The sequence below is a fragment of the Anguilla anguilla genome, chromosome 5 (genome assembly GCF_013347855.1).
Source record: "Anguilla anguilla isolate fAngAng1 chromosome 5, fAngAng1.pri, whole genome shotgun sequence".
In the NCBI taxonomy this organism is placed as follows: Eukaryota; Metazoa; Chordata; class Actinopteri; order Anguilliformes; family Anguillidae; genus Anguilla; species Anguilla anguilla.
The window spans coordinates 41,273,179-41,301,058 of NC_049205.1; the positions used below are offsets into that span (position 1 = coordinate 41,273,179).

Consider the following 27,880-nt stretch of genomic DNA (forward strand, 5'->3'; position numbering starts at 1 on the left):
GGTGAGCTGCAAAGTAGATTGGAACATATTTTCTTGTGCGTTACTGAAACAATTTACAAGTAAATGTGCATTTAAGTTGAGCCCATTATATTTTTCATGCCTTTAATAGTATTATTGAAAGTCTGAATGTGTCTGCCCACAACTTCCCTGATAGGGGAACGATAGGTATTGTCCAAGGTGACGTGGCGTCATAGCTCTAGCCAATCACTATCAAGTTGAGGCTGATATAGGCAAAGTTGTCTGTTAAGGAAGGGAGCGTATTTTTTATTCTCATTGACATTTAAACTCTTTGGCACATCCAAATGTGAATAAAACTGGACAATAAACCTCAGCATTATTTGCTCTAGGAACTTTTGGGCTGGTATAACACAAGTATCGGGACCACTAAAGCGCCCGTCCGCAATTTCAGGTAGGTTTGAAACTCTTTGATCTTACATATAAAATGGCATAGCTGCTTAGTTTCTGAAGTTATGGAAGTCGACTTTGCCATAGTTTTGCGCATTCAACTCTTGGACGAGTGTGTTTTCATTAGTTACACTACCTATTACCATGTTTATGGTTTTGTAATGGTCTTTACATTTCGAATAGCGATTCACTTGATAGGGAATAATTAAATACATATAATTAAATGTACGGTAATTGCATTAAGTATAACTGCTAGCCTACAGCCAAACCAAATGTATTGCACTAAAAATCAGAAGCGGAGATGTAAACATTTGTTCGGCGTGGCCTTCGTCAAGCCTGGAGTGAAAGTAATTCAAGCCTCGTATTGTGTCAGTAGTTTTACACCCCAGTGCAAAACTGGAGAAGCAAGTAATGAAACTATGTTTCCACAGGTACAGCTCGAAACTCACACTGCAGAAATGTGTCGCTCGTTATGTCCAGGGTTTTATGTTATGTACATCAACACGTTTAACGCAAAATGTCGTGTCGGGACACATCGGTAGGTTATATGTCATTTTCTACAGGCGAGATACGGGGTTGAAGCACTAAATGAATGGCCCATCTGTAGCGCCATTATGTTAGCTAAGAAATGCCACTTCTACAAACTTCATTTCCATTTACTTTTGATAAAAGCAAACGTTAAAATATTCAGTGCAAACTAGAGCACAAGATACAACTCAACGAACAATTTAACATCCTTATTTATATGTTTGTATGATATTTAAATCGTCTATAAAATAATAAATTACTATTATTATTATTATTATTATTATTATTATTATTATTATTATTATTATAGCAGCAGTAAACTAGAACACAGTAATCCTTCAAAAAAAGCCTGGACTTGGAATCAGACCCAAACTAAAATGTATTCAGAAATTACATAAATGTAGAAATCACAATTCTCACCTTTACTAGTAGTACCATAATCCCAAAAGTAGCTTTTGAAAAATGAAGTGCAATGTGACAAACCAGACAGTGAACAATACATAGCGGTAATAAATCGTGCACCCTGCTTTGAGGTCCACCTCCTTAATTAGAGATGTTTATTGGAGATTGTGTTTATCCAGCTGTCACGCGGGGGGGAAAAAGCTGTGACACGATTACCTCCGATGAGACAGCCTTTTGCCAGGATATGCCTGCTATGAAATAGACATGTACTATAATTTACTATGCTGGAGTTAAGAACCTCATTCAATCGTTTTGGCCTTTGAACTTTGAATAGTGCATTTATTTTTTTCGGCCATAGGCATACAGGTTTTGTTGTTAATTTCAGCAATCTGCAAACTAATCTAGGCTTCTGTAAGAAACAAAAACCGTAGCTCTTGCAGAACAGTTTACTCATTCTTTGCGGTTAGATTGAATCAATCCTGGAGACAAACTTTGTCTAACACATGTCAACCTAGCACTTCATAGTCTATGTGAAAATTATTCATGGGATCGAGAATTAATACAAAGCATCAAATTGTCAACAAGCATCTTCAAGTTTATCCTTGAATAAGAATGTAAAATCCCCTTTAATTCTGAACCATTAGCCTCCCATGAGATCCAAATGCCAGGAGGAATATATATTAAGAAAATACATATTTATAGAAAAGATGTAGTGTACGTTAAGCTATATCAAAAGGCATGTGGTTTGTAGTTATTTATGCTTGGAGATTAAAAGACATTTCGTCCGAAAAAAATTAAAATAAAATAAAACCGCTTTCCCGAATCAACGAGGGTCATGAAGTTAACACGCCAGAATCACGCATTCCACGTCATTTTAGCCCAAACTAGTTAACGTAAGTTGAGGTATAAACTTTTCCCTAAATACGTTACTGTGAAAACGCTTAAATTGAAGCTGAGGTATAACAATAGCAAGTTATATCACTTTATGACAAGTGTTGCAGATCCGTAGACGTGTGTCGTAAGCCGGAAGAGACCTCAAAAGTAGCCTACACCCTGTATGCCATTTTGTACTTCACGCTTATTAAACGAGTGCAGTCTTGGAACTGACTTGAGTCTAACATAATTTAAAATAGATATCACGTAAGAATTTTGCGATAAACAGCAAAAACAACGTTTTGTCTACTTGTTTATTTTCAGAATACCGTACATTAGCCTACATTACAGAACAAAATGCAAATACACCAAGCATAGCACGATGCGGTTAGCCAATAGGACATGCAGGCCCAATCCTATTTCAATTAGGCTACAAATTAGGCCCAGTTTGTTTTGCAGAAATTTCTGTTTTTATACACTTTAAATAATCTTCCTGTTTTACACAGCCCATTAAATAAATACTCCAAAGCCGGCACAATTTATCTAAAATGTTTTATGCTTCATATACGAATTTGTTTGTGCTGTTACAAAACTTAAATCTTCCAATGAATAAGTTTTTAATGCACTTTCTGTACTGTGTTGTATGGCTAGTTAATCTAAGTAGGCTAAAATTGTAAGCTTGGCAACAATGTACAGTTATAAGGCAAAACAATTAATATAACTGCATACAACACTGAACAATTTTACAAGGAAAACAACAGCAAAGCAATAGGAATTTCCGACATCAAAACCGATATCCAATGAAAGTACCGTTGGGCCAAAATGGCGCCTCCATATGAACTTCTAGAACAGAAAAGTTTCAACATTCCCCCTCTCCATTTGGAAACAGGTGCTCTTATCTTTTCATTACTTTAGTATTTCTAACAGGAGTGTCTGAAATAAACCTATAGGTCAAAGTTTAGGCTGTAGGCTGTAGTGAATGTGAAGTCTGCAGGCAAGACAAAAATCATTTTAGTAGTACAATGATACCCCTCCCCCATCGCCATCCAAGACTCACCAGCCCGCCCTACAATTAGAGAATTATTGAGATGATAAAGGTCTCTCTGGAGTCTCTCATTGGTTCCTGGGTCCTCCTTTCCTCTCAAATCCAGATAAATCAATGGCAGCCAACGCACCCAGTCCCCTTTGTTGACGTTTTCTAATAGAGCTTTCCCTCTCCAAGAATGACGTCAGCCGTATTCACCACCATCTCCCTCCCCGAATGATTTTTTGTTGTTAAAAACTTTTTTAGACAGGACACAAAGACCACTCTGCCTGCAGCAAAAATAGCGACAAGATTACAATTTCTTTTTTAAAGCCTGACATTAGCTGCTACTAATCCGAATGGGACTAATTGATAATCTTACATCGTAGACGTAACCCGCAGAAGCTTCCGAAGTTTTTTTCCCGAAATTGGACTAAGAAACGTTTAATTGTTGAAAAGTCGTTTAGAAAGTTTCTCTTCAATCAAGCCTGTTTAGTAGATGGCTTTTATGCCACTCTTCGGTCTTCGATTTGCATAGAAATGTACTTAGCCTACAAAAAATCTTCAACCTAACGGAAGCCAAATGGTCGGATGTACAACTTTATAAATTAATCAATTTTAGCTATTGCTTCCTTCAAAACTTCACTACATGCTCAACTTGGACCGCTTTCAGTGAGGTGACGAACGAGGAAACGGTTTGTAGCCTACTTAATAATAAAAAAATATTTAGCCCAGTTTGTGTCTAATCGTTAACTACGTGAAATGTGGTGAAATCTGAATTACTCATTAAAACGCGTGACTGCAGGCTTTTCCAACAGCCTGAGAATAGCTTGACAATAAAAATATATTTATATTCATAATATTCGTTTTTATTATTCTATATGATTTAAAATGTATTCACTTGCACAAGACCGAAATGCTGCTGTCTAGAACAAAGATTAGCACTATAGGCTAAATTATAGCCTATTAAATTATAGTTATATGGATTTAATAACCCTTTTCCCACTATATGTAGCTTAATTAAATTTAGTAGGTGTATATGTATATATATATATATATATATATATATATAAGCTAGGCTACATAACGCCTATTTACATATTAAATTGGGTTATATTGAGAAATGAGAAGGCTGTTAATCATCAAAACTATTTTTTTTCTCTTCTCTGTTTAACTGACAAAATATGTAGAATCGCCATGTATTAAATTATAAAATACATGTGCCTACATAATTAATCCTATTGGCTATAGCATGGACTGCCTACACATAAACACATACTCACACAGTGTAGCCCTATTATCACGGATTTAAGAACTTTAAATAAAAGCGTTCTTCCTTTAGGAGTTAGATGCTATTAGCTATTCCCACGTGCACATTCCCCGTATGAAATAATAGGCTACGAGAATTAAAATAAGAAGCGAGATTCCAATGCTCTGATCCATTCTTTTTAGTAGACTCTCAGCGGCAAGTTCCCATGAAAGTGTACACATTGCCAAGCACCCCAGACTGCAGACTCCTGTGCAAGTAACTAGAAGAAGAGGAAAACACTCGCTTATTTTGGTCACTTCTAAAAGCCCACATCTCGCAAAGCAGTGTTCAAAAGCGAATCAGCATCGGGGGCAAATGGCACAAGCGAGACTGAACAAAATATCTATGCGAGCTTTTTTTTTTTTATTTTTTTATTTTTTTAAATATTAGACGAAGTGGCAGCTTCGCTGCAGGACTCAAAATGACAGTGCATGACGGTCCAGGCAGCTCATTATCCCGCTCCTATTCAGGCGGTCTTTCACTCAGATGCAAACTCTTTGGCAGTGTCGTTTGTCTCCTCATTGTACTTTAGTTAGGAATGCAATGGTTGTCAGGACTCTTATTCACTTTCAAGATAGTTTATTGATGAGCTCTGACTTTTAGCACTTTTCTCATGTCAAAAGAAGTCAAGTGTATGCATCCACGGCTTCATTTTATGCTCTGCGCGTTCAGACACCCCCCCCCCCCCAAAAAAAAAAAAAAACACCCACCCTTTTTTGCTAAACTTTTCCCCCAAGCGATTCACATTCCATCCGACCCGCTATCCTCCATTGGAATACGTGATTGGAGGACTCCCGTGTACAAACTGGTGCTTTGAGTGTATCCTCAAAATGCAGGCAATGTGGACTTGCTTTGGAGTGTACTGAGCTGCATAATGGTCAGACAATCAACAAATGCGGTTCTGGTGCGCGATCATGGCTGGAGAGTATGCATGATTTCGTTTATTTTGATTTATTTACTCTCTGTCTTATTTTTCGGAAGCACCGAAAGTTGTGATGCTTATTGGAAATTACAAAATCGAAATTAACAGAGTTTGCTTTAAGCAAGCCATCGAGTGTTTGTCCAGAGCTCTGCCGTGTACCGCGTGACATTCGGTTGAAACGGTGAATAAGCTCAATGTATCTTGTATTGAACAGAGTCAACAAAGGCACGTGGAGGAAGTTTGTGGCTGTTTTATAAAGGCTGCACTAGCTGCACTTATAAGCTATTTACAGCTGCACTTAATGCACAAAGTAAATATGATTCTTTCTACTTGTGCTACAGCTTTCAATGCCATGCTTTCCTCTGTGTTTATGTCGACAGCTCACCCAGAGGTGAACTCAAAGCACTTCCACTTAAAAAAAGACTTTAGTAACAAATAGTCTGTGCATACTGACTTGTAGCATTCTCCTACTATGCTGACAAATAATTAATTGATTATTACCTCGCGTATTCAGATATAGAGTACGGACTATAATTCCACCCTAAACAAAACATGTGCACGTACGTTATTTTCGAAAATGATCTCAAGTTTTGCAATAGATTAAACATTGGCAGAATGTAAACGGTAAAATTCGCTCACGTTGGCTGCTTGAATTGGTGCACAACTTGTGTTCGCTCCCATGTGTAACTTCAGCTTTACTAGCAGTACAGCATTTCAGTATTCCAACCATGGAGCCAATTGAACTGATGAGAACGGCCTGGCCGTCCAATAGGCGGCTTTCAGACAATCCAATTGCTTTGCATAAGGCAATATTTAGTGTGTGAGTGAGAGAAGAGCATTTGCATGTGTGGAATGATTAGTGGGTTTGAAAAGAGAGCTCTGGCTCAGCCCCGTTTCCCGCTCTGGCAAAGGCGCAGGAGGAAGTGTTTTGCTGGAAGATGATGACAGAGGTCAGGCTCTGCTAATGGGCCAGTGAAGAGCAGTAGACGCGAGACACAGACCAGGCAGGAACACACATTAGAATACTCGTGCCATCACCAATCAGCATAGGTGTGCTCTCTTTCCCTACTTCTCTCTCACTCACTCACTCACTCACTCACCCACATACACACACGCGACCGCACATTTACAGTCTCTCCGCAGGTCTGACATCCAACATTGTCAATCTCTGTCTCCTTCGCAGGGATTTCCAATTGTACTCAAGATCACTGGGAAACTATTCTGCTGCTGAACTCTTTCAAGATATTCGCCAGCATTTTAATCCGGTTCAGATTGAAAAATCGTACTGACAAGGACTTTGACGTCGGCGCAGGATGCCACAGAAAGGTGAGTTCGTGATCTTCAACGCGTTTTGCATTTAAGGAATATAATGCGGAGTCTACCCATCTAGTCCTACACACAATGGTTCAAACCTGCCTACTTTAAAATAAAAGCAGAAATTAAATATGAAAGACAAGCAAAATCAACTGAAATAGAATTGCTTCTAAAAAAAGTTACAAAAGAATGGGAAACACGCGAGATTAAACGTTTTAAAAGTACATCGCATGTGGCACATATAAGGAACTGTCTCGTCCTAGGAGCAGACTAGAGTTTTACTGGAGTGATCCGTTGGAACAGCGTTTGTGTCAGTTTCCTTGCTCATCCATATGCTTTTGTAGACCGAAATTGTCGATGCTTGCGGACGATTTTGTTGTTATTTATGGTAGGAAAGAGTAGAAAGTCACACTGGGCCAAGAGAGAGAGATCAGTAGAATGAATAGAGGCGAATGACCCGGTGAGGAACGACGTCTGGTTGGATCATACGGGCAGACTACTCAGCCAAGCTCCTAGACAAAAATATAATTTTTGAGCTTATTTATGAGCTTTCAAAACGATTGGCAAAATATTTTTCCCATCAATATTTAAATAACAAAAATTTCAGTTGCAACGAAACGTTAGGTGCTGTCATTATATGTTGTAAAATTAAGACTAACATAATTTCGTGTATTTGGCTGTTTTTATATCACAGCCATACACCCATTTTTAACTAACTGAATAATAATTGTTGCCTATTAAAAAAGAATGCAAAACGGCACTTACAAACAGGACCAACACACATATGCATTGTAACTACACACATGGCCTATTTATCGGGAGCGGAATAATTCAAAAGCGACATGTCATACATTTTGAAAGTTCTAATGCAACACCCATTCAATTATTTTAAAAAAGTAGAAATTACTGCAGTTGCACATATGTGACCATCTCGAAAACACATAGCAAGCCCGTTTATATATTAAACAATCAATTATATAAGAAGACAAACAATATAATAATTGGTCCATTTCATGCTGTTATTCCCTTATGTAGATATTTTTTATATTCCTACACGTGAATGTCGAAAGTACAGGATAGGTTACTCAGCCCAGGAATAAGCATATTTAATTAAGGCGATTTTAGTTACAGATTAGCAGGGGGAAAGAGATGTAGATTAGGCCTAAATTGACCTCATCATTGAAGGACTGCGTTTTCAACTTTAAATAAATAATTAACTTTTATATGGATAACAACATCGTAGGCTGATCACACAATGTGTATATTCAGTTCAAATGCAGGCCTCGAGCTGGAGACATGGTGATTTTATAATATTAGGTGTTTCTTCCGGGTGGTGTTTATGGGTTGCAATGTGCTTTTGCTAAACTATTGGCCTTATCATTAGAATTGTGTTCGTTGTTGTGTACATAGTACGACAAAAGCAAGGAGGGCATTACGCATTAAGTAGCCTAATTTTATTAATGTATTTATTTGTTTATGACAAATGTAACAGGAACACCGAAATGTAATTGAATTTGTTATTCTGACAGGCGAAAAATACAAGCTATGCAGGGTTGTAATGCGAGTTTGATGACTTGCTGTAGCCTATGTGACTTATCAGCTATATGAATACGTTTTTGTTGTTGCAAATGTAAAGAATCGCATTGACCTATATCTATCGGTATGTTTCTCTGCAGTTTAGGAAGCAAAAATATTTTCGAGCGCTTCAACAAATATGTTTTAAAGTTACCTAGAATTTACGGCGCATGTTAAATGCCTTTTTTCATTTTTTATTTTTAGTTTATATTAAACGACAAATGTGAAAATCGGTATCATGTGCTTATGTTTATTTGTAGGGGCCACACGTATACGCGCACATTGTAATGCTGGTTTTTCTTAAAACGAAAAAAATGAAAGCTTGGGCTATTTCTTCTCCGTCCTTTCTTTTTGCAAAGCTATTGAATGGGTCTTTTATTGCGATTGTCTTTTTCCAATTGGGACCCTACTGAGCTGTTGTATCTTTTTTATAACCCCTAACAACTCACACCAGTAACACAGTTACTTCCAGATATTTATACCAATAAATTACTTTTCTACTTCCCAAAACGAGACAAACAAAAGTAAGTGGGGTACTAGCAAGGGGTCATGGCAGACACCAGTGAAGCAGGTGTGTGTGTGCGTGTGCGTGTGTGTGTGTGAGCCTGCGTGTGCGTGTGTGTGTTGGGGGTGGTGTGTCCCTTCAGCTCTTTGTATTCTAGTGAGTTGTTGGTACGTTTAGTTGGAAGCTGTGTTGCTAGTTAGGGAGCCTCCGTGTTGCTCTCTGGATTTCGGTATAGAAACAGAAAGGAAGCTATTGTTTAAATTCAGTAGGCATTGTTGGAGTGCCTTCACCCCCTCCCGGTCTTCACTTTCCAGAGCAGTGAGGCGAGATAGACAGCGTGTGTCACTGTACAATTTAGACGGGAGATATAAAGAGAGCAGGACTAGTAAATAAAATTATTTGATGTTTTTAACTTTTGAGAATAGGCAACACTTTTTATACATAAAAAAACTATTTGCGAAGGCGGGCGCTTTAAATAGGTTTCTCCTAGGGATGCAGTTACAATGACTTTGACCGAGCAGTAAAAGTTTATATCACAGAGCGGCCTAAGAATTAGACACAGACGAGTAATGACAATGGTAAACACTGTCGTGAAAGGGCGAGCGAGTTTCAAAAAATAACAAAATCACCAAGTACTTTTAAAGGATGTCGACTACATAACAGAGGCCTTTCAATTGCTGTACTTTTAAAGGTAGAAAATCCAACCCGTATCTTGTTTGTATGTTTTCAGTGAAGTCTATGGAATAGCACATTAACAAACATAGCAAGCTATTCATTCGTATAATGGAATAATTATATTGTTTATAAGACAGACACATATTTTCACCAAAAGGTGTACTAATATACTGTTTTGCTTTGTCCTAGGAATACAATAACTAGTGAGCGGCAGATGAGGCTCTTTAAATTGTTTTAAGCGGACAAACAACTCGTTTTCCAGGCAAGTTTTATATTGGGGAAAAAGAAAAAAAAACTTTTCAAGCACATGGTTCCAAATAAAACGAAATATTAAATCCTAATCAGAATGATTATTGATTAATAGGATATTTTTGAGAAACACGTGCTAAAAAGTTGTGTAAATGTTCATCCTTAACATTGTCGTTAATGTGCTGAATTGTCAGTCTGATCAAAATTATTGTTTTTTTTATGACTAATAGAATACTATAACCGAGCCACGTGGGAGTCGGGCGTAGCCTCCATGATGCAGAACAGTAAGTAATTTTTTTCTGCTAAACGTAAAGTTTGATAATATTTTGATGTTTGTGTGTTTTGGTTTTGCTGGCTGAGCCACTGTCTGACAATGATATTTGAGGTTATTATTATTATTACTATTATTATTTACACTGAAATGAGCAAATCTTGAAGTTGAAACTTCATAGTGCGTGTGGTCTTTGGCTCATGGTAGTATGTATTATCAAATGAATGAATCAAGGCAGGTGACTATTTATGTGTAGGCCCAAAATATTCCATTTAATACTTTGCCATTTTACATGAAGACATTTACAAAATAAAGTAGCCTACAACAGGTTTTACATTTTACTTCGAATAGAAACACCCGATGAAGAGTAGCCTACGCACTGAAAAGCAGCATACTCATATGAGAGAGAGAGAGAGAGAGAGAGAGAGAGAGAGAGAGAGAGAGGTGATTTCTGTTCTGCTTGACTTGATATGAAATAATTGTGGAACCGTTTGAATTAATATTAGGTCTGGCTGCCAAGTCGCATACGCTAGTAGCTGTGCGGAAATGGACAGTATAGGAATAGGAAAGTTTAATGTAGATTTCAGCCTTCCGCACAGTGTAGATGTCGAATATATACACTATACTTTGATAAACCAGGCCATACCTGCTTCAGGGATAAATCTGACCAACGTTATGCTGCCTAATTGATATATGAGGCAACAAAACGCATTACTTCATAAATAAACAGTATATCTTGCATAACGAATTGTTTACGCGGGGGATTTTCGCAGTAGTTCAGGTTATTATAATTGTCTTTAGTTTTTAACAAAATAATGACTAAAGTTAAACGTATTTTCTTTCTTACTGCTGGACAAGAGGTGTATGACATCTGTAACGAAGGTCTGTGGAATGATTTCCTCTGACTCTCTTCATCTCATTGACATAACTGTGCTGTAATTTTTATTCTGTATGTTACTACTGAACACACACGTTAGTGACATTCTAAAGAAATGTATAACTTATCACGGTCGGAGGAAGGTTAAAACATGTGGCCCGCGCATGAAATAGGCTACTTACCAACAAAGCTTATATGTTGGTCTTCAAAAGTAAGGCATCGTTTTCAAGATAACTGGATATTCAACTGAAGTCCTATATACCATTACGTACAATAACTCGAATATCCTGAGGGACAAAAGCAGTTCCATAACTTTATGAAAAACGGCACATTTACCTTATGATGCAACTGTTTGTTTACTGATTTGTTTTCATTTCGAATGTAAGATCCTGTCAGTTAGCATGCCCTAATCAAAGAAGTGTAAAATCTTTGCTCCTCATTTGGGTGTTAATGGGACGACGCGATGTTATGGAGCGTGATCTCTAGTGCGAATTACTGAACAGATATGATTCGGTTTAAGCCTTTATTTTGTTTAAAGGTCGCGACTGGCTCTCCAGGCTTTGTGCTAATAACTCCTTGGTGTATACGGTACAGAACAGCCAAACTGACACCATATGTTTTCCTATTAGTTGACAAGTAATAGAATGCAAGGCGCATAGCCTAATCGTTTCCACTGGCCAAGATCGACGCGGTTCTCTGTGGGGAATTGTATAATGATTAAGACTTAACCTTTAGAGTGAAAGTTTGATTTAATATTCTTATCTGGCTGTTTAATCGGTCAAATTGATTTATTTTACAACCATAAAGAACGAGGGTCAATGTCTACATATCAGCATACTTTTCTCTGATAGATATCAATAAAAGGACAAGAAAAACCCCATTAAATCCTGAAACTATGACACAGTGATGGTCATGGATATTTCATTATTCTGGCCCAGCCTGGGGAGAGATTATTAGACATAACACGACATGTTTGTGGCGATTTAAACTGCCATTTTTGTTGTGACGAATTTGACCTATATGAATGTGTCACATGCATGCCAAATGCATGCAACTTAATTAGAAAACATAATTCCTGAATTTATTAGAGACATTTGCTGCATGATACAGAGAGTGATATCCTACTGAAGACACACAATAAGGGTGTAAATAATGGCTGTGTGGGGTTGTTGCTTAATACTTACAAGAAAAAAACGGAATGTCACTTTTAATATATTGAGGGCGAAGCGCGCCCCCATTGTCGTGCCCGCGCATAGCCCTTGGCTACCTTAAAATGAAGCTACCCTTGAAGGGTATCTGAGTAGGGTCCAATTTAGTCTGAGTGATATCCAAATGCAGACAGAAAGGGTCGTTTTATCATGCTACTATTTGTCGTGACGATGCGATTTTCAAAAGCAGAGCAGTGTCATAAAGTGACATGCCTGCCACAAGTGCTCCAACTGATCTTTTCAATTAGCCTTCCATGCATGATCCGGGGCGACTTCCGCCTATTTCCAGAAATTAAGCTCAAACTTGACGTGCAGCTAGCTTTATTTTAAAGACAAATGTCAGCCAGGCTCATCATATTTCCTCGTCTTCTATATTTGGAGCTTATTTATTACTAAGGAGCTCGCGCTCTTGGAGTCAATTTAACGGGAGGCTGCGAAGGGAAGGGAGCGGAGAACTAGTACAAAGCGACTACGGGGAGGATTCTTTACGATTTGGCTTCAGGTTTGGCGCAGCACTGTAGTAATCTTGGGATTTCTTCTACTTTTAGACTTTTAAGCTTTGGGTTACATAGTTTTCATATGTGTTTTAAATATTTAGGGCCGGTGTAGTTTATTTTAAATGAGTTCACATGTGGACCTCAATATAATGCATTAATGCGCTTCACCACATTAGCCTCTACCTGATACAACTATTATATTTCATTGTATGCTCATAAAGCTGTGTGTAAATGTCAACGTCCTTGGTTAGAATGTCGTTTGTTGGAATGTGTTTGCGTTAATCTTGGTTTAGTGCAATGGCGATTTGGTCCAAATGTTTTGAAGCTAATGCTAAATCAATGTTCTGTTAACGTGTAAATTAACTCTGGGTCTATTAGGAGATAATAATAGAGATAGTGTCTGGTCACAATGTCTGGGTTGCAGTATCACTTTTTTAAACACTTGAACGGTAGCAATAACTAAAATATCATTGAAAGTTTATTTTTCGTTATGTGTTCATATTGAATGTTAGACGTGTAAATATCTCTTTCATGCTGAACGCATTTTACTTGTGGAAGTTCAGTACTGGGCACACGAGTGTGCCAGTGTGCCAGTGAAATGTCATTAATAAACGATTGTCTGGTGATGCATGGAATAAACATTAGCCTTCCTGTCTCTGCCCAGGTCACAGTGGTGTGAATCAGCTTGGCGGTGTATTTGTCAACGGTAGACCACTGCCTGACTCAACAAGGCAGAAAATAGTTGAGCTTGCACACAGTGGCGCGCGACCGTGCGACATCTCCAGGATACTGCAGGTGATTAGACTGATTTGGGCGTTTAAAAACCGAAAATGCAAACCTTAAGTGTTTCATGTTTTCAGAAAGAATACAAATGCAAACGAGAATCAAGATGCTTAACCCTACTATTCTGTTAAGCAGCATTGCTGTCTATTTATTATTGCCTCTTCGCCGGCTCATTTGCCTCTGAAACCGTTAAATGAGGTTCTTCATGTCAGCACCTGCATTGCCATGTTGATATATCCATGTCAACTGCAAATTCGTCGTGAAGGATGAACGCTTACATTTTATATTTAAATACATTTTATATTTTCAATGTTTAAGGTGAAGTGCATTGTTTTTTACAAGTAATTGCATTACCCCAATTTTGCCCATTTCTAATTCGATTACCAAAATTCCGTTTAGGACGAATGGGTGCATTTTACAAAGTGCATAAGTTCTCGTACCATTTAAGGTATATATTTTTTGTGTTATAGACCCATGCTGATGCAAAAGTCCAAGTGCTGGACAATGAAAACGTAAGCTTATCATTGTTTGAAGTATACTTACACATTGTATACTAGTCTTAAATAATGTGTGTGATTTGTGTCTATTGTTTTCTATTCAGGTATCAAACGGGTGCGTGAGTAAAATCCTGGGCAGATACTATGAAACTGGCTCAATCAGACCCAGGGCAATCGGGGGTAGCAAACCAAGAGTAGCGACTCCTGAAGTGGTCGGGAAAATTGCGCAATACAAGAGGGAGTGCCCTTCTATCTTCGCCTGGGAAATCCGAGACAGACTTCTATCAGAGGGGGTCTGCACCAACGATAATATACCCAGTGTAAGTTCATTGAGTGTAAGTTAATTAGATCACTTGTTTTTTCCTTTACTTCTTAAATTTGCATTACATACAATGTCTGAACAAATTAATTATATATTATGAACAGACACGCGCGCGCACACACGAACACTTTATTTTAACGTTTTCGAAACATTTCGATACAATTCAATTCTGCATCAGTTTTATGCCCGTGTATGCATGCTTAGCAAAAACAGATCACTTGAATGAAAGTGTCTAACCGCAACACGGGGAGGTCTTTTGATTAACGTCAGACATTCTGGTTTTGTCTTTCAGGTGTCATCAATAAACAGAGTCCTTCGCAACCTGGCTAGCGAAAAGCAACAGATGGGTGCAGATGGCATGTATGATAAATTAAGAATGCTGAACGGTCAAACTGGAACTTGGGGGACACGTCCGGGCTGGTACCCCGGAACCTCGGTACCAGGGCAACCAAACCAAGGTAAACGGATCACTGATTATTATGAATTACAATTGAAATAGCTCAATAAATGTCGTGCTCTCATTTAACGAAACGATTATTGAAATTATTATTATTATTATTATTATTATTATTATTATTATTATTATTATTACATTTGTTCAATCAATCGTAATTTAAATAGCGTTTTCACGTAACACTGATATTAACTAGAATAATTTCTCAGTTCTTTCCATTATTATTAGCCTATTATTATTGTTATTCATATAAAAATACAGTACATCTGTAGTACAACTAAAAATTAAGTAGATTTCCGTAACATAAACAAACCTTCTGATTGTTAACAGTTCTGTTACATATAGGCCACACGTGTCAAAATGCTGCGTTTAAAAAGTTTTCATTTAGACTGAAGGTATACCCTTAACACACTTTGATACATCTGCAGTTTGCTAATGGTTTGCGTCATCAAGTGAGAGTTATCCAGGACACATTAACGGGGTTGATCTACACCACGCTTCCGTAACTTCGATACGTCATTTGTCTGGGCGAAAACTCTGCGTGACTGGGATATGTCTTTTTCAGTGGAGGTGTCCGTCCAACTATCCGCGACCCCGTCCCTCCCCCGCCCCCCAACCTTGGAAGAAACAAATCAGAAACAGTGTGTGGGATATCTGTACAAAGGATGTTGCGGTCACACGAAAGAATTTGTTATGGGAACAATTCTGTCGCTATGTAATTGCTCATTAGAGAACGTTTTGTTTCTCATTAAGAGAACATGAATAAACGCCTCGTTGGAAGAGACGGCTGTAGAAATGTTCCACAGGAGACCCCTGAACACGATATGGCACAATCTGCCAATTAGACCTGTCAATTTTAAAAGCACAAAACAATAAACGTTATAGACTAGGTAAAAATACTCAGAATAGTTTCTGATTTTGGACAATGATTAAAAAGATGTTAAGCTCACGTACATGAATGTGCGTTGACTGTGCTATACAGTGATTAAGCAGGGGAAGTGTGAAAACCAAAAGGATTACGGTACTTCCACAATGGAAGCAGTTTAAGATTTCATCGTTAATAATGACTCCAAGAATGCAAACTCACAAGTACCCAAAAAGTTCAAGAATATTGTAATAATAGGAATTTAATGCAAATGTCCAAACATTTACAATATATGTGATGTTAATTAAGATGAGGTTACATATAAAAGTAGACCTTATTTAATCTGTCCGTTCAGGCCTTGCGGGTTCATTAGCCACAATAAGTCTTCGAACATGTTCACACTAAACTATATGGTTTCAATTTACCATTACTCCGATTAAGGTTAGTAAAATAGGCTCCATTAGCCTATTCGTTTGCCACGAGCTAATGCGCTGTTAGACGTATTTGGGTACAACAGGTGCCTTACATTTCCTGTGTGGAGTTGTTGATTAAAATTGAAAATAAAAATAGGTCTAATATACAGTTTCTATTTTTACTAAAAGTGGAGAAACTCCTTTAAGATTCAAGCACGGAGTCAAATATTTTGTCAATAACTGACAGATATGATATATTCATCAAATAACAACAACAACAACAACAACAATAATAATAATAATAATCTATTATTATAATTATAATAATAATAATAATTATTATTATTATTGCTGTTGTTGTTAATGATGACGCAATATTATTGATATCATTATTATTATAATTGTTTTTTTTATCTATATTGCTGTTTTTTTATATTGTTACCATCACAGGCATCGTTACCTTTGGGGTTGTAATTTCCCCCCTTAGCATGAAGTGCAATTAGAAGACTTTAATCATCCATTACAACAAAAGCATTATGTGGGGTTATGTCTCAGAGGGTGGCAAATACGGTCGCAATCTGATAAACGCCAAACAACCGTGAATAAAATAAGGGGAGTGACAAGACCCAAAATAGGACACTCAGTTAAGGAAATAAAACTATACCGTTTAGTGCGGTATAAGGATCAAAGCAACTGTGTTTTCATCCCCATATATTTTATACAGGACTGAAGCCATCTATTAAATTTAGATACATTTTCCTTCTGAGGGCTATATAATTTTTTGCTAAGTCCTCTATGGCTGAAAGGTGCAGCACTAGGGACGCTATCTTTTTTTTGCTAGTTTTCTGCCTGACCGATTATACTAAGGAATTATTCTATTTCCATTGTCCTTTTTTTCGAAAAGAAAACATCTCCTAGTCTAGTGTGAGCCAGTGTCGCTGTGGGCTAATATAATGCTTATTCACTTACGGATAACACCAAAATAAGTAGCTAATATGAGACGCGGAAAATATAAAAGGGTTTGTGAATTTGAACATTTAAACATTTAACTCGTTGGTCTTTTTATTTCCTAAATATATATGAATATCTCAGAATATGAATATCTCTAAAATAAATGTTTGATTCCGTATAAAATATGACCAGAGGAAGCAACGATCCGATTAAATGTGTTTGAACATACAACTGGCATACGGTTCGGTAAGCAGTAAAGTCGAGCACGGTGAAGACAATGATAATGGGGAAAATGACACGTCACTTCAAATGCTTGCAGTAGGCCCACTCCAGTACTCGTTAACATGTGGGGTATTAACATATTAACCGCACCTTGTATGCAAATACTCTTATCCGTTCCTGTAATTCAACAATGAAATAACACATATCCTACTCGCACCTATGACGAATCAAAGGTTGCAATTAGTTTTGCGCGCCACGCATCACATATTTATAACAGTGCTGGCATGTGATGTTTCAAAGCCTTTGCTTAATTTACTTTGTAGGAAGTTGGCATCGCTGTATTATTGTGCTACATCTAAACTTATTTACGCACACGAGTCATTTTCACGGTCGCCTCGCACTTCGCTCGCAAGGACCGAGCTCGATGCCCTATTCACGGTGTTCGGGAAGTTTTTTTCTCCCATTGCCTATAGAGGGTATAAATCCTAACGGGCGTTGAACGGGCAAACCCAGGGGACGGTGATTAATGATAGTGGGGCATAAAGGTTAACATACTACACTGAAAAGTCTGTTGACTGGAATCCTTGTGCTACAATGCAGAGCGCTGCGGGCCTCGAGAGAATCCTTTTGTTGACTCCTTCAATTGTGTTCTCAAAATTCTGCCCACGAAAATTTGCCAACCCTCCCAGCCCCAAGAGTTTAATAGTTTCCCTTACTCTACCCGCATTGTGCCATTGTGAAAAGCTGCTCTTTCTATTCAAGTGTTGGTGGTCATCTCAATAGGTCTACAAACGCCCATATGGTGACTATGCCATTGAAGCTCCGCGGAATTTAAAAGGAAGAGAAACTCTTGGTTTTGAAACATTTCAGAGGACCTGAAAGGCTTTTTTAAAACCGCATTTTGTCACATTTCTCGACACCCTTTCAGCGCAGCGGCTATTGTTAAACCTAGTGATAAAAGATGGGAGTTGAGGGAGAAAACTAATGAGAATATTTCTCATAATATTTCACAGCTAGCTCATGATGGATTTGTTGCTGTCGCTAGAAAAAAGTAGGCTGTTGGCCTGATGCGTATGTATAACAAGGAATTTATTGATACAAACCATAACGCCTGCCATAGCCTATATGTAGGCTACCTTCCGTGCACGCAAATGGACAGACCCTCGTACAATTAGGCTGCAGCCTGGATATCGCTCATCTAAGCATCTCTTAAATATAAATAAACGCATTAAAGCAGGAAAAGCAAAACATAAGCTACTAAAATACAAATGTGGACACAACTATGGTCCCCTTAGCAAGTGGGTGTATCACAAAATGTAAGGCAATGAGTGTCACATTACGCACGTTTTTCAGGCGAAATAATTATCGTTTACCAAATGTGAAATATTTGTTACCTCACTCAACGTATTTCCTAACACAAATCGTATAGCCATAACCGAACCTACATTTAATTAAAACGAAGACGTGAAAATATTTGACAACGTCTTAAACAACTGTAGGCCTACCTATTAAAATTTAAAATACACGATTTACTAGTTAAACTACACGCTCAGACACGATTACAGCCGTTGCTGTATTCACAGCGAAGTTTTAGGAGTCTGGAGTTAGACAAAAAAGTGTTAGAAATCTTGAGTTCATTTTCAGACCTGGACTCCAGCTTGTGTTCTGGCTGCATCCTTTCCGGTGAATTACTTTGGGAGGAGGATAGGCTACCGTTATTGACTTGCGACCAACGACGAGTCAAGGGGACAGCATGCTTAACGGCACGGTGGTGCAGTGGATAGCACTGTCGCCTCACTGCACGAAGGTCTAGAATCCCGACCAGGGCCTATGTATGTGGAGTTTGCATGTTCTCCCTGTTCCCACGTGGGTTTCCTCCCCCAGTCCAATGGCACGCAAGTTAAGCTAATTGGAGACGCCAATCAGAGGGTGTGGCCGGTCTGTATGGAAATGTTTTAACTCCCACAATAGTTCCAGTTCCAACTCTTTGAGAGAGTAAAATATAAACTTCCAGAAAAGTGTTAGGCTAGAATATATCGGAATATATATATTTGTCACGCATGCAGCCTACACTCAAATTTAATTGATTCTAACTCCTAGGTGAATTTTTTTTTTGACCAAAATTTGCCGTGTTTCAAGCCTACGTTTATATGAACAGACGTAGGCCACGTTGAGTTTGGAAACAGCTTGGCATTGAATTTGTATTAATATAGCAAAAATGATTGTTTTCCAGATGGTTGTCAGCAGCAGGATGGAGGTGAAAACACAAATTCAATCAGTTCGAACGGAGAGGATTCAGATGAGACACAAATGAGGCTTCAGCTGAAGAGAAAGTTGCAAAGAAATCGAACATCGTTTACGCAAGAGCAAATAGAAGCCCTGGAAAAAGGTAAGTTACTACCTACACACAGCTGTTTTTCACGGAATAGTATATATATATGCTAATGAGTTACACAGCATCCAAAAACAACCGTTATTTTTAATGATCGTAGGCCTACTCTTGTTGTTCTGTTTAATGATATTTCAAAATCCACGATTAGCGTAAAGAAGCCATTCAATTTAAATATTGCATTTGAAATGTTTACAGTAGCCTACATGAATAACCATTCCTTCAATATCTATATTTCATTTTTAAGAGTTTGAAAGAACTCACTATCCAGACGTTTTCGCAAGGGAGAGACTAGCAGCCAAAATAGACCTCCCAGAAGCCAGAATACAGGTGAGTGAACGTGTTCGCTGCTGAGTTAGAGAAGTGCACGTGGAATTATCGAGGCGTTAATTGTATTCTAGCCTACATATCTAAAAATGGCATAAATAGTAAGCATTGAATAACGGTCAGGGGCCCTCCTACGTTTGCAGGTGTGGTTTTCTAACAGAAGAGCGAAATGGAGGAGAGAAGAAAAACTCCGAAATCAGCGAAGACAAGCAAGCAATTCTTCAAGTCACATTCCCATTAGCAGTAGCTTCAGTACGAGCGTCTATCAGCCTATTCCGCAGCCCACGACGCCCGGTAAAAAACCCACACACTACTACTATTGTTGAACAATAAAAACCATATAGAATAACGTACATATCCGAGGTGTTATGTTTTATATATATAGCTTTCACACGCGCGCACACCCACACACACAATGATACTAATATGAGGTGATGGGGGAAGTCAGGCATAAAGCTGAAGGGGAACGGAAGGAAAATATCAATATCTGATTATTTGCAAAATGCTGTAGTCCATTTCTGATGTCCTATGTCCTCTCCTTCTCTCTACAGTGTCCTTCACATCAGGGTCAATGTTGGGAAGGTCAGATACAGCTCTGACAAACACATACAGCGCCCTGCCACCCATGCCAAGCTTCACTATGGCCAACAACCTGCCTATGCAAGTAAGACACTCATACCAGTGACAGAAAAGAAACCAAACAGGAAACATAATTCTGTTGGTGGTTGTTTCAACTGTACAATGTATCAAAAATAACCACAAAAATAGGCCAAAAATATTATTAACAGGAAATATTTTATAACGAATAAAATATTTAGCATCACCAAGCCTATTTAACATAAAAAACAATGCACTAAATCTCTGTTGTGAAACTGTCCGTGTTTATCATTTTTCCTTCTTTTTGAAAACTCTGTCATGCTCTTCAGTGCCACATACATCAGTGTAATGATAATGTCAGGATTACATATTGGCAAGGCTAATTTATATTCTTTTTCTAGCCCCCTGTACCCAGCCAGACATCCTCCTATTCCTGCATGCTGCCCACCAGTCCTTCAGTGAATGGGCGGAGCTATGAAACATACACGCCCCCTCATATGCAGGCACATATGAACAGCCAATCAATGGCCACTTCTGGTACAACCTCAACAGGTATGCAGAATATGAATTTTTATGTGCTTGGTGACTTTAACACTAACTTTGGAAAAAAATACAATCATTTCGCAATTTTCCACCTTAGCCAAATATAGGGAGTGCTGGTGTCTTACTTTCTTCCCATTGCATATATATATATATATATGTGTGTGTGTGTGTGTGTGTGTGTGTTATACAATGTATATTATGTGTATTATATAATGCACATACACAGTAAATATTGGCATCTTGGAATTACACCTCACCCACGCAGATACAACCTAAACTGCATATACATCTCCAAATTTTCTTCTGGTATAAATTATTAATCAAGTATGATGTGGTCAGAATACATTTGTCTTTTAATTCAAATGTGTGACAACGTTATTCAAAAAATTCTAAAAGATTATAAATAAGAGGGATAATCAATCCCTGAAAAATGATGGTCTGTAGTATGAATGCGCTGTTTTATGTGATTAACCTATTTAGCAGTTTGTTTGACACATTACTTTTTCTGTTTTTTCTTAAGGTCTCATCTCCCCTGGAGTATCTGTCCCAGTCCAAGTTCCAGGCAGCGAACCTGACATGTCTCAATACTGGCCAAGACTACAGTAAAGAGAAGAACTACTTCACTTTGTGACTTTTCACTGAGGCTTGTCTGTCCAGCAGTATTCTATCAAGAACAGAGAGAGAAGAAAGACTCTGAAAGAGATTTTTTTTTGGACTGGGATTGTACCCTATGCTATGAGTCTTGGGACAAGAAGACTTGAAAAGATTGACTTTTGTAAAGTGCCCGGTGTTATATCCTAAATGGAACAAAACTCTTCGTTTTCGGTTTTGGACTTGCGTCATTTTTTTGTGTTTTTGTATATGGCCATTTGTACGTTATGACAAACACAAGAACAACCATGGATGGACTATGAGACTCAGTCATTCTTTCATCCGCCTGAAAAGGAGAATCTGGGGGCAAGATAATCTGCTATTAATAGTTTTTTCTTATATCAAGTACTTCTACCAGTCTTTGTGCAGATTGCGGACTCTGTCAATACAAGCTCGTATCATTCCACTGCTGAGCTGGAAGAAAGATGCTAGCTGTTTGTAAGCCCCTTTATTTGTTTTTTCCCCCAAAAGTTTGTTGGCAGAGAAAACGTATGAGGGAGCTCTACCTGCTGAATAGGAAGCCAAACAAACATTCGATAGCTGAACAGTAGATTGTGTCTTCGATATAATTCAGTTTGTTTTTGTCAATATGTATTTGTCTTCCCTAGAAATCTCCCAAAACAATTTCTATAATAAAGTTAATTTCATTTACGTTTCCCAGAATATTCTATAGATTTTTCATGCACATTTTCATGCGTCATAAAAACATTTCTTTAGGTCAGGTAAAAACTTGTTGTTCTTAGATATAGTTGTACTGTAGTGTTTTTCAGTCAGATCATTTTTGTGCGACTAGAGATATTTCATTCCTATAATTAAGTTAAAAAAAATTGCTTGCCAGAATTTTATATATAAGCGTTTGGAAGTTGTTTACAACTACATATCAGAATTGCCATTGTTGATTGTAAGAACAGACCAAAGCCTTGTATTTCATTTATTACACATTTTTCTTTTTTATTATTAGACTTGTGTTGCTAATTTTGTAAACCTTTTCAGTTCTTTTACAATGGCTTCAAGTATGTTCAACTACAAGGGTAATTGAGCGGTTGTTTATTTATGAGTAAGAACCACATATGTTTTTAGCATGGTAGGCCATGCTGTGGACCATATTATGGTGTGTACTGACACCATGGCATAAAAAGGGGTTCTGCGTCAGTGCATTGCGTTGAAGATGAAAAGTCTATGCTACTGTCTCTGAAATATTTCAATTTAATTTTATTTAAAATGGAGCTTTCTAAATGTATTTTGTGAAAACTATAAAAAAAATCATTTTGTACAGTACACTAGTGTGTCAGTGAGAGCTTTATCACACTAATTATTTTTTCAAAAACTGTGTCTCCAATTGCGGCTTAAAAAGTACTTGGTTGCATTTTAAATGGTTATACTTATATATGGTTATGATTAGTGACAAAAAAATGATAATTATAAAAGGCAAACAACAATGGACTGACTAAAGAACATATTTCTGTGTCAAAGGAATCACAAGAAAATACGTTTCCAAATGCAACAAAGACTGCAGTAGCACAGACTCACTGTAATAAGGGTTTGCTTATGTAGCCCTGATGGCTAAAAATAATAGAAAACATATAAATGATAAGTCAGACTGTATCCAAATTAAGTTAAAGGAATTATTTTGCTCCACTTACTAGCTCAGCAGGGTGGAGAAGAGAGAGAGGTCCCCCACAGAGAGCTCGGTCAGTTATGGGTGTACAGTTGTTCTGCTTCTCTATCTCCCTCTCTCTCCCTTTCTGTATTTCATTCATTGTAAATTTCACTGTAAAAAAAGCAGTCGGTCGGCCACTCTCTTCATAATACTTCAAGTGTGAGCTGGTTATGTATAGAACCACAATGTGCAAAACATGCTATTTAAAGTAAAGGACTTGCGCTTATTGAAAGGCAGTATACTCAAAAGTGTATACTGAAGTCTATTGCTACTTTTAAAAATTAAGTATAATATCCAGACACGATACTCACAAATTTCAAATGGACAGATGCAACATAAATCTATTTGATGGACACTTACACCTGTCATGTTTTATTTAGTCTCCCCTCTCAACAAAAAAAAAATCATAAATGAAAGATTATAATGCTGAATGCCTTAAAATATCAAAAAGTATATCTGCATTGGAGACAAATCCAATGTGTCTGATCTTGAAAAAAACCTTTCCCCTTATTTCCAGAACATTAGCATGTCTCCCTCTCTTACTCTCTCACACACAAAATGGTTACATTAAAGTTATGTATAATATAAAACATACGGTGTATGCACACATGCAGCTTAAAATAGATGTGCATGTATGCACAAGTTTTTTTATAAGTGTGTGTGTGTGTGTGTGTGTGTTTGCGTGTGTGCATGTGTGTGTGTAATACTTACAAAGACATGAGGGATGCATTTACATGGATCCCTCATGTGAGAGCAGATTACATTCACATCAATTGTTTTACTCAAATCTTGTCTCTATCCCCATCTCACTTAGCTTCAGAAAAAATAAGATCATTTGGTTACCACTACCACAGAGCCTGGAGTGGTTAATTTTAAGTAGCATTCCAGATTACTCTAGACAAGGTTAGCGTCACCTCGGACTGAAGGCCGGTATCTTACACCTAGGAGGAGGGGAACATCCAGCACATTCTATGTTTTATATATTTATTTTTGCTCTGGGAATGCCTGGAGAACACAGAAGTGCTGATCCATCATCATTTCTGGAAAGTTCTGGGTGCCAGAAAAAGAAAGACCGTTGGAAACACATCCATGGAATGCTTGCTGATGACATGCACCGCTGGTCGAGGGAGGAGAACCCCTGGGGGCGCGTTTAGCAAGTGCCCCGAAAAATCATCGGCGCCATTCCCGCACCCCTTCTCAAAAACGAGAGGGAAAAGTGGGTCAGCTCTGGCCTTAATGACGCCGCCGCGCTTCGCCCGGGAATTCAACCCCGTTTCCTTGGCCGGCGGTCCGTGGAAGCACCGCCATCCCCGCGGCGGCGGAACACCTCTGCGCAGGGGGTCCGCCCGCCGGCTGCAGCTCTGGGGGCCACGTCGAATTACTGTCAATCATCCTCATCGGCTCCCGGGCGCGCATCGGGGGCCGGGAACGAGCGGGGCTCCGCCCAGAACACCAGGCCGAGTGAATGTCCTCACAACTGCCCGTGCACAGCGCTATGGCAATTCACCCACTGGTCTGAAGTAACCAAATTAATTTAAACAGCTGTTCGTTTGCATAAACTACGCAACAAAACATACATGCAGAAGATCTGAATATGGTCAGACTGCCACTCATTTTAGTCAGTTTTACTGCGCTGCAGCCATTTTCCCATTGCATTTTTTTTGTGTGAAAGGAATAGTTGTTTAGCTAGCTGATCTTTAGAATGCTGATCTAAACAATACAGAGAAAGAGAACGTATCATTTGCGTGCACGCCAGGATCCTGGTATGGAAACATAATGCAGCAATCACAGAAACCAAGATCAGATAAATGTAGTTAAATGTATTGACTGGTTGCTGAGTTGGACAAAAGAAATTATAATTAGAATGAGCAACTTTGATCTTTTGTCTAGCTCTGTGAAGCAGATGAAGTGAAGTAAATGCTTTAGAACGGAGCTAAAACAATAGCAGTTTTTGATTGCAGCAGTGGAGGACCTTGTTTGATAAATGTGACATTTAGCAAAATTTCACAGAAACAGAAAGGGAACATGTTTAGCCATAAGTACCACTGGCAGCAATAGATCTGACAGCTATGCCACACACACTTTCATTGTGATTATTAGAAAAACAACATTTCAGAAAGTCCTGTAAGATCTGTGGAATCTCTAACTGGAACTTTGCAAATCTAATTTTGTTGTTAGGCCTAGCTTTCCACAATGTTGAAATCATTTCTTAGCTGGTTTCATCCAGGTTTTCCCAAACTGTAATCTGACACAGCACCTATACACTGACTGTATTAGTGCCCAGTCACCACACTGTTTATTGACACCCACTCCAAAAATTAACATCTGTGAACAACAAAGAGACACTTTTTATGTTTCATGTTAGGTAAACAAAATGTTAGGTTAACAAAATGCAGTTCCTATCTAATGTTCATCTCGTGTGTGGTGTACAGTAAGTGCAAACATGAGCACTGAATTTCAAGTCTGTGTAAAATATAATTTGTTCAGATACTATGTTGAGATATTAATCGCCTTCGTGTTCATTCTGAAATTGTCATTATACATTGTTTATTCAAAGGCAGTAATGTCTAAAAAGTAATGTTTTGCTGTACCATAGATGCTACATGTGTTGACTAGATACAATAATTTCCTCTGAACAGCGGCAGTTTAACAAGTCAGATGAAGATTCCATTAGATACATTTGTAAGGAATTAATGTCAATGAATGGCTTATAGCAGCAGATGCCTTCATATAAATACTGGGTTTATCTTTCGAGTAACTTACTCCCAAACTCTAGCTAGCTAAATACCCAGAATGTTGGCTTCATGATAAACAATAAAATATTTCCATTTTTATGAAAAAAATCAAACTGCAACATCAATAAAAGGCTGGTGTTTATTTGAGCAGGGAAATAAATTATCTGAAGTTGTACAATATACACTTTTACGATAAAATGTATCGATACACATACAGTGAATAAAACTATACTAAAGCAGATAACGTTGTCATCCATTGCACATTTTACCAACGACTGAGCATGACCATTCAAGTGCTTGCCAACAAAATGGATGAGAAAACCGTGATTGCATCCCACTGTTTGTTGTACAGTTAATTTTATGATGCCACTGTTTGAAGGACAGCTATAACATCTGTGAACACTTACCATGCGAATGGCCTTTGCATGGTAAGTGGATTTATGTGGATGGGGCTGGGGCAGCGGAAATACTGGAGCACACCACAGGTAACCCAGAGCCCTTGAGTGAAGCAACATGTGACAACTTGGTCTGATGTGATAGGCTGGGGGGAGAGAAACACAAAGCAGCCAGCCCAAGGAGTAACAGCCAGAGACAGGACATGACAGAGAGGCTCTTCACCAACCCAGTATTTCAAGGATGCAATGAGACACAATGGGATGTACACTGGTTTGCCATGCATGAAAGTGCGTCAGGTACAGATTTTGAACATCTTCACCTTTAACACAATGCAGCACAAATTTTCTTTTTGTTAATTTTGAACACTGAGCAGTGAGGAAAACACAAACCAAATAAGCGAAACCCCCAAATATTATCAAAAACATCATCTCCCATGAACATACTTGTCTGAATTTGATTACATGTGTTCTTTCCATTGTTAAGATGATGTAGTGAACATTCTTTGACTTTTGGCACATGTCATAGGGCCTGCTCAGGTGTCCAGGGGCTGCAGAGAGTGTCTTTGTCTGTTTATAGGAGACCAGCTACTATATACTTACAAACAGCACTCCTCTTTTTTTACTCAAATAATGTCAAATTTTTAAAAGATCATACTCTCCCACTAGCTGCCAAGCATGTAAATTCCAATTCGAAAATACTGTATGTTTGAAACCGAAAGAATATACCCTAGACGACAAAATGTACAGGCCAAAGTCCCTTGACCAGGGTGACTCTGAAAAATAATAAAATTGTAACAGGCCCTCAGAACACAACAAAAAAAGTTGGCCAGCTTTCTGCCTTGGAAAGGTTACAGGATCTAACAAGTTCACAAGGGATTTCATAAAAAGCTTGTCGCAGACAGCAAAATTTAATATTTTAAGATGCGAGAGGAGCAAAGCGGTAGCGGGCTTCTTTGTTTTGATTTAGAAAAAAACAACAGACACTTCCCGGAGACAAACGCAGGCAAAACAATAGCGAGAATAGATGTCGAGTCTGATGCGGGGACGAAGGCCTGGCCCTAATTAGAAGGTCACGCAGATTGCGAGCGAAACGGTTAAGGATGGGGCGCGCTACGAGCCCAGGTGCTCGTCGCCCGCGGCCGCAGCGCCGCTGCCCTGGCCTCAGCGGCTTGCCGGATTCTGCCAGATCCGGTTTGCTCAAATGGCTCACTGTGTCTGACAAGTCTGGAGGCAAGTGAAGCTTCTGTGCAAACATAGGGTAGTGTGTGTGTGTGTGTGTGTGTGTGTGCGTGAGAGAGAGAGAGAGAGAGAGACCGAGAGAGAGATAGATAGAGAGAGAGAGAGCGAGAGAGAGACAGAGAAAGTGAGAGATAGAGAGAGAGTGAGAGAGAGAGAGCAGTGGGAAAGATGGTGACAGTGGAGGCGAAAGTGGGAAAAAGAAA

General features: G+C 38.4%; 2 protein-coding genes across 16 annotated transcripts in view; one reads left to right on the top strand and one right to left on the bottom strand.

Annotated features, from left to right (window-relative positions):
- LOC118227622 (reticulocalbin-1-like) overlaps nucleotides 1-6,282 on the bottom strand; it is a 46,078-nt gene extending 39,796 nt beyond the window's left edge. The window contains exon 1 of one of the 2 annotated variants that reach the window (XM_035418281.1): nucleotides 6,103-6,282. In XM_035418281.1, the coding sequence (XP_035274172.1) occupies nucleotides 6,103-6,144 (42 nt within the window). In that variant the 5' untranslated portion in view covers nucleotides 6,145-6,282. Of the gene's footprint in view, nucleotides 1-1,353; nucleotides 1,387-6,102 lie in introns of those variants that run through there. The other variant, XM_035418282.1, reaches the window with a different exon arrangement.
- Nucleotides 227-22,926, top strand: LOC118227620 (paired box protein Pax-6-like). Of its 14 annotated transcripts, none has more exons than XM_035418274.1 (15): nucleotides 228-409; nucleotides 6,647-6,789; nucleotides 9,722-9,794; nucleotides 10,012-10,065; nucleotides 10,905-10,934; nucleotides 13,299-13,429; nucleotides 13,888-13,929; nucleotides 14,019-14,249; nucleotides 14,529-14,694; nucleotides 19,375-19,530; nucleotides 19,778-19,860; nucleotides 20,001-20,151; nucleotides 20,409-20,521; nucleotides 20,856-21,006; nucleotides 21,518-22,926. In XM_035418274.1, exons 4-15 carry the CDS (start codon nucleotides 10,053-10,055, stop codon nucleotides 21,601-21,603), a joined length of 1,353 nt encoding a protein of 450 aa, XP_035274165.1. In that variant the 5' UTR covers nucleotides 228-409; nucleotides 6,647-6,789; nucleotides 9,722-9,794; nucleotides 10,012-10,052; the 3' UTR covers nucleotides 21,604-22,926. The 14 variants fall into 14 exon arrangements, with proteins under 14 accessions (XP_035274155.1, XP_035274159.1, XP_035274165.1 ...); XM_035418276.1 differs by having other exon boundaries at nucleotides 10,911-10,934; XM_035418264.1 differs by lacking the exon at nucleotides 9,722-9,794 and having other exon boundaries at nucleotides 227-409.
- Nucleotides 22,927-27,880: the final 4,954 nt, after the last annotated feature.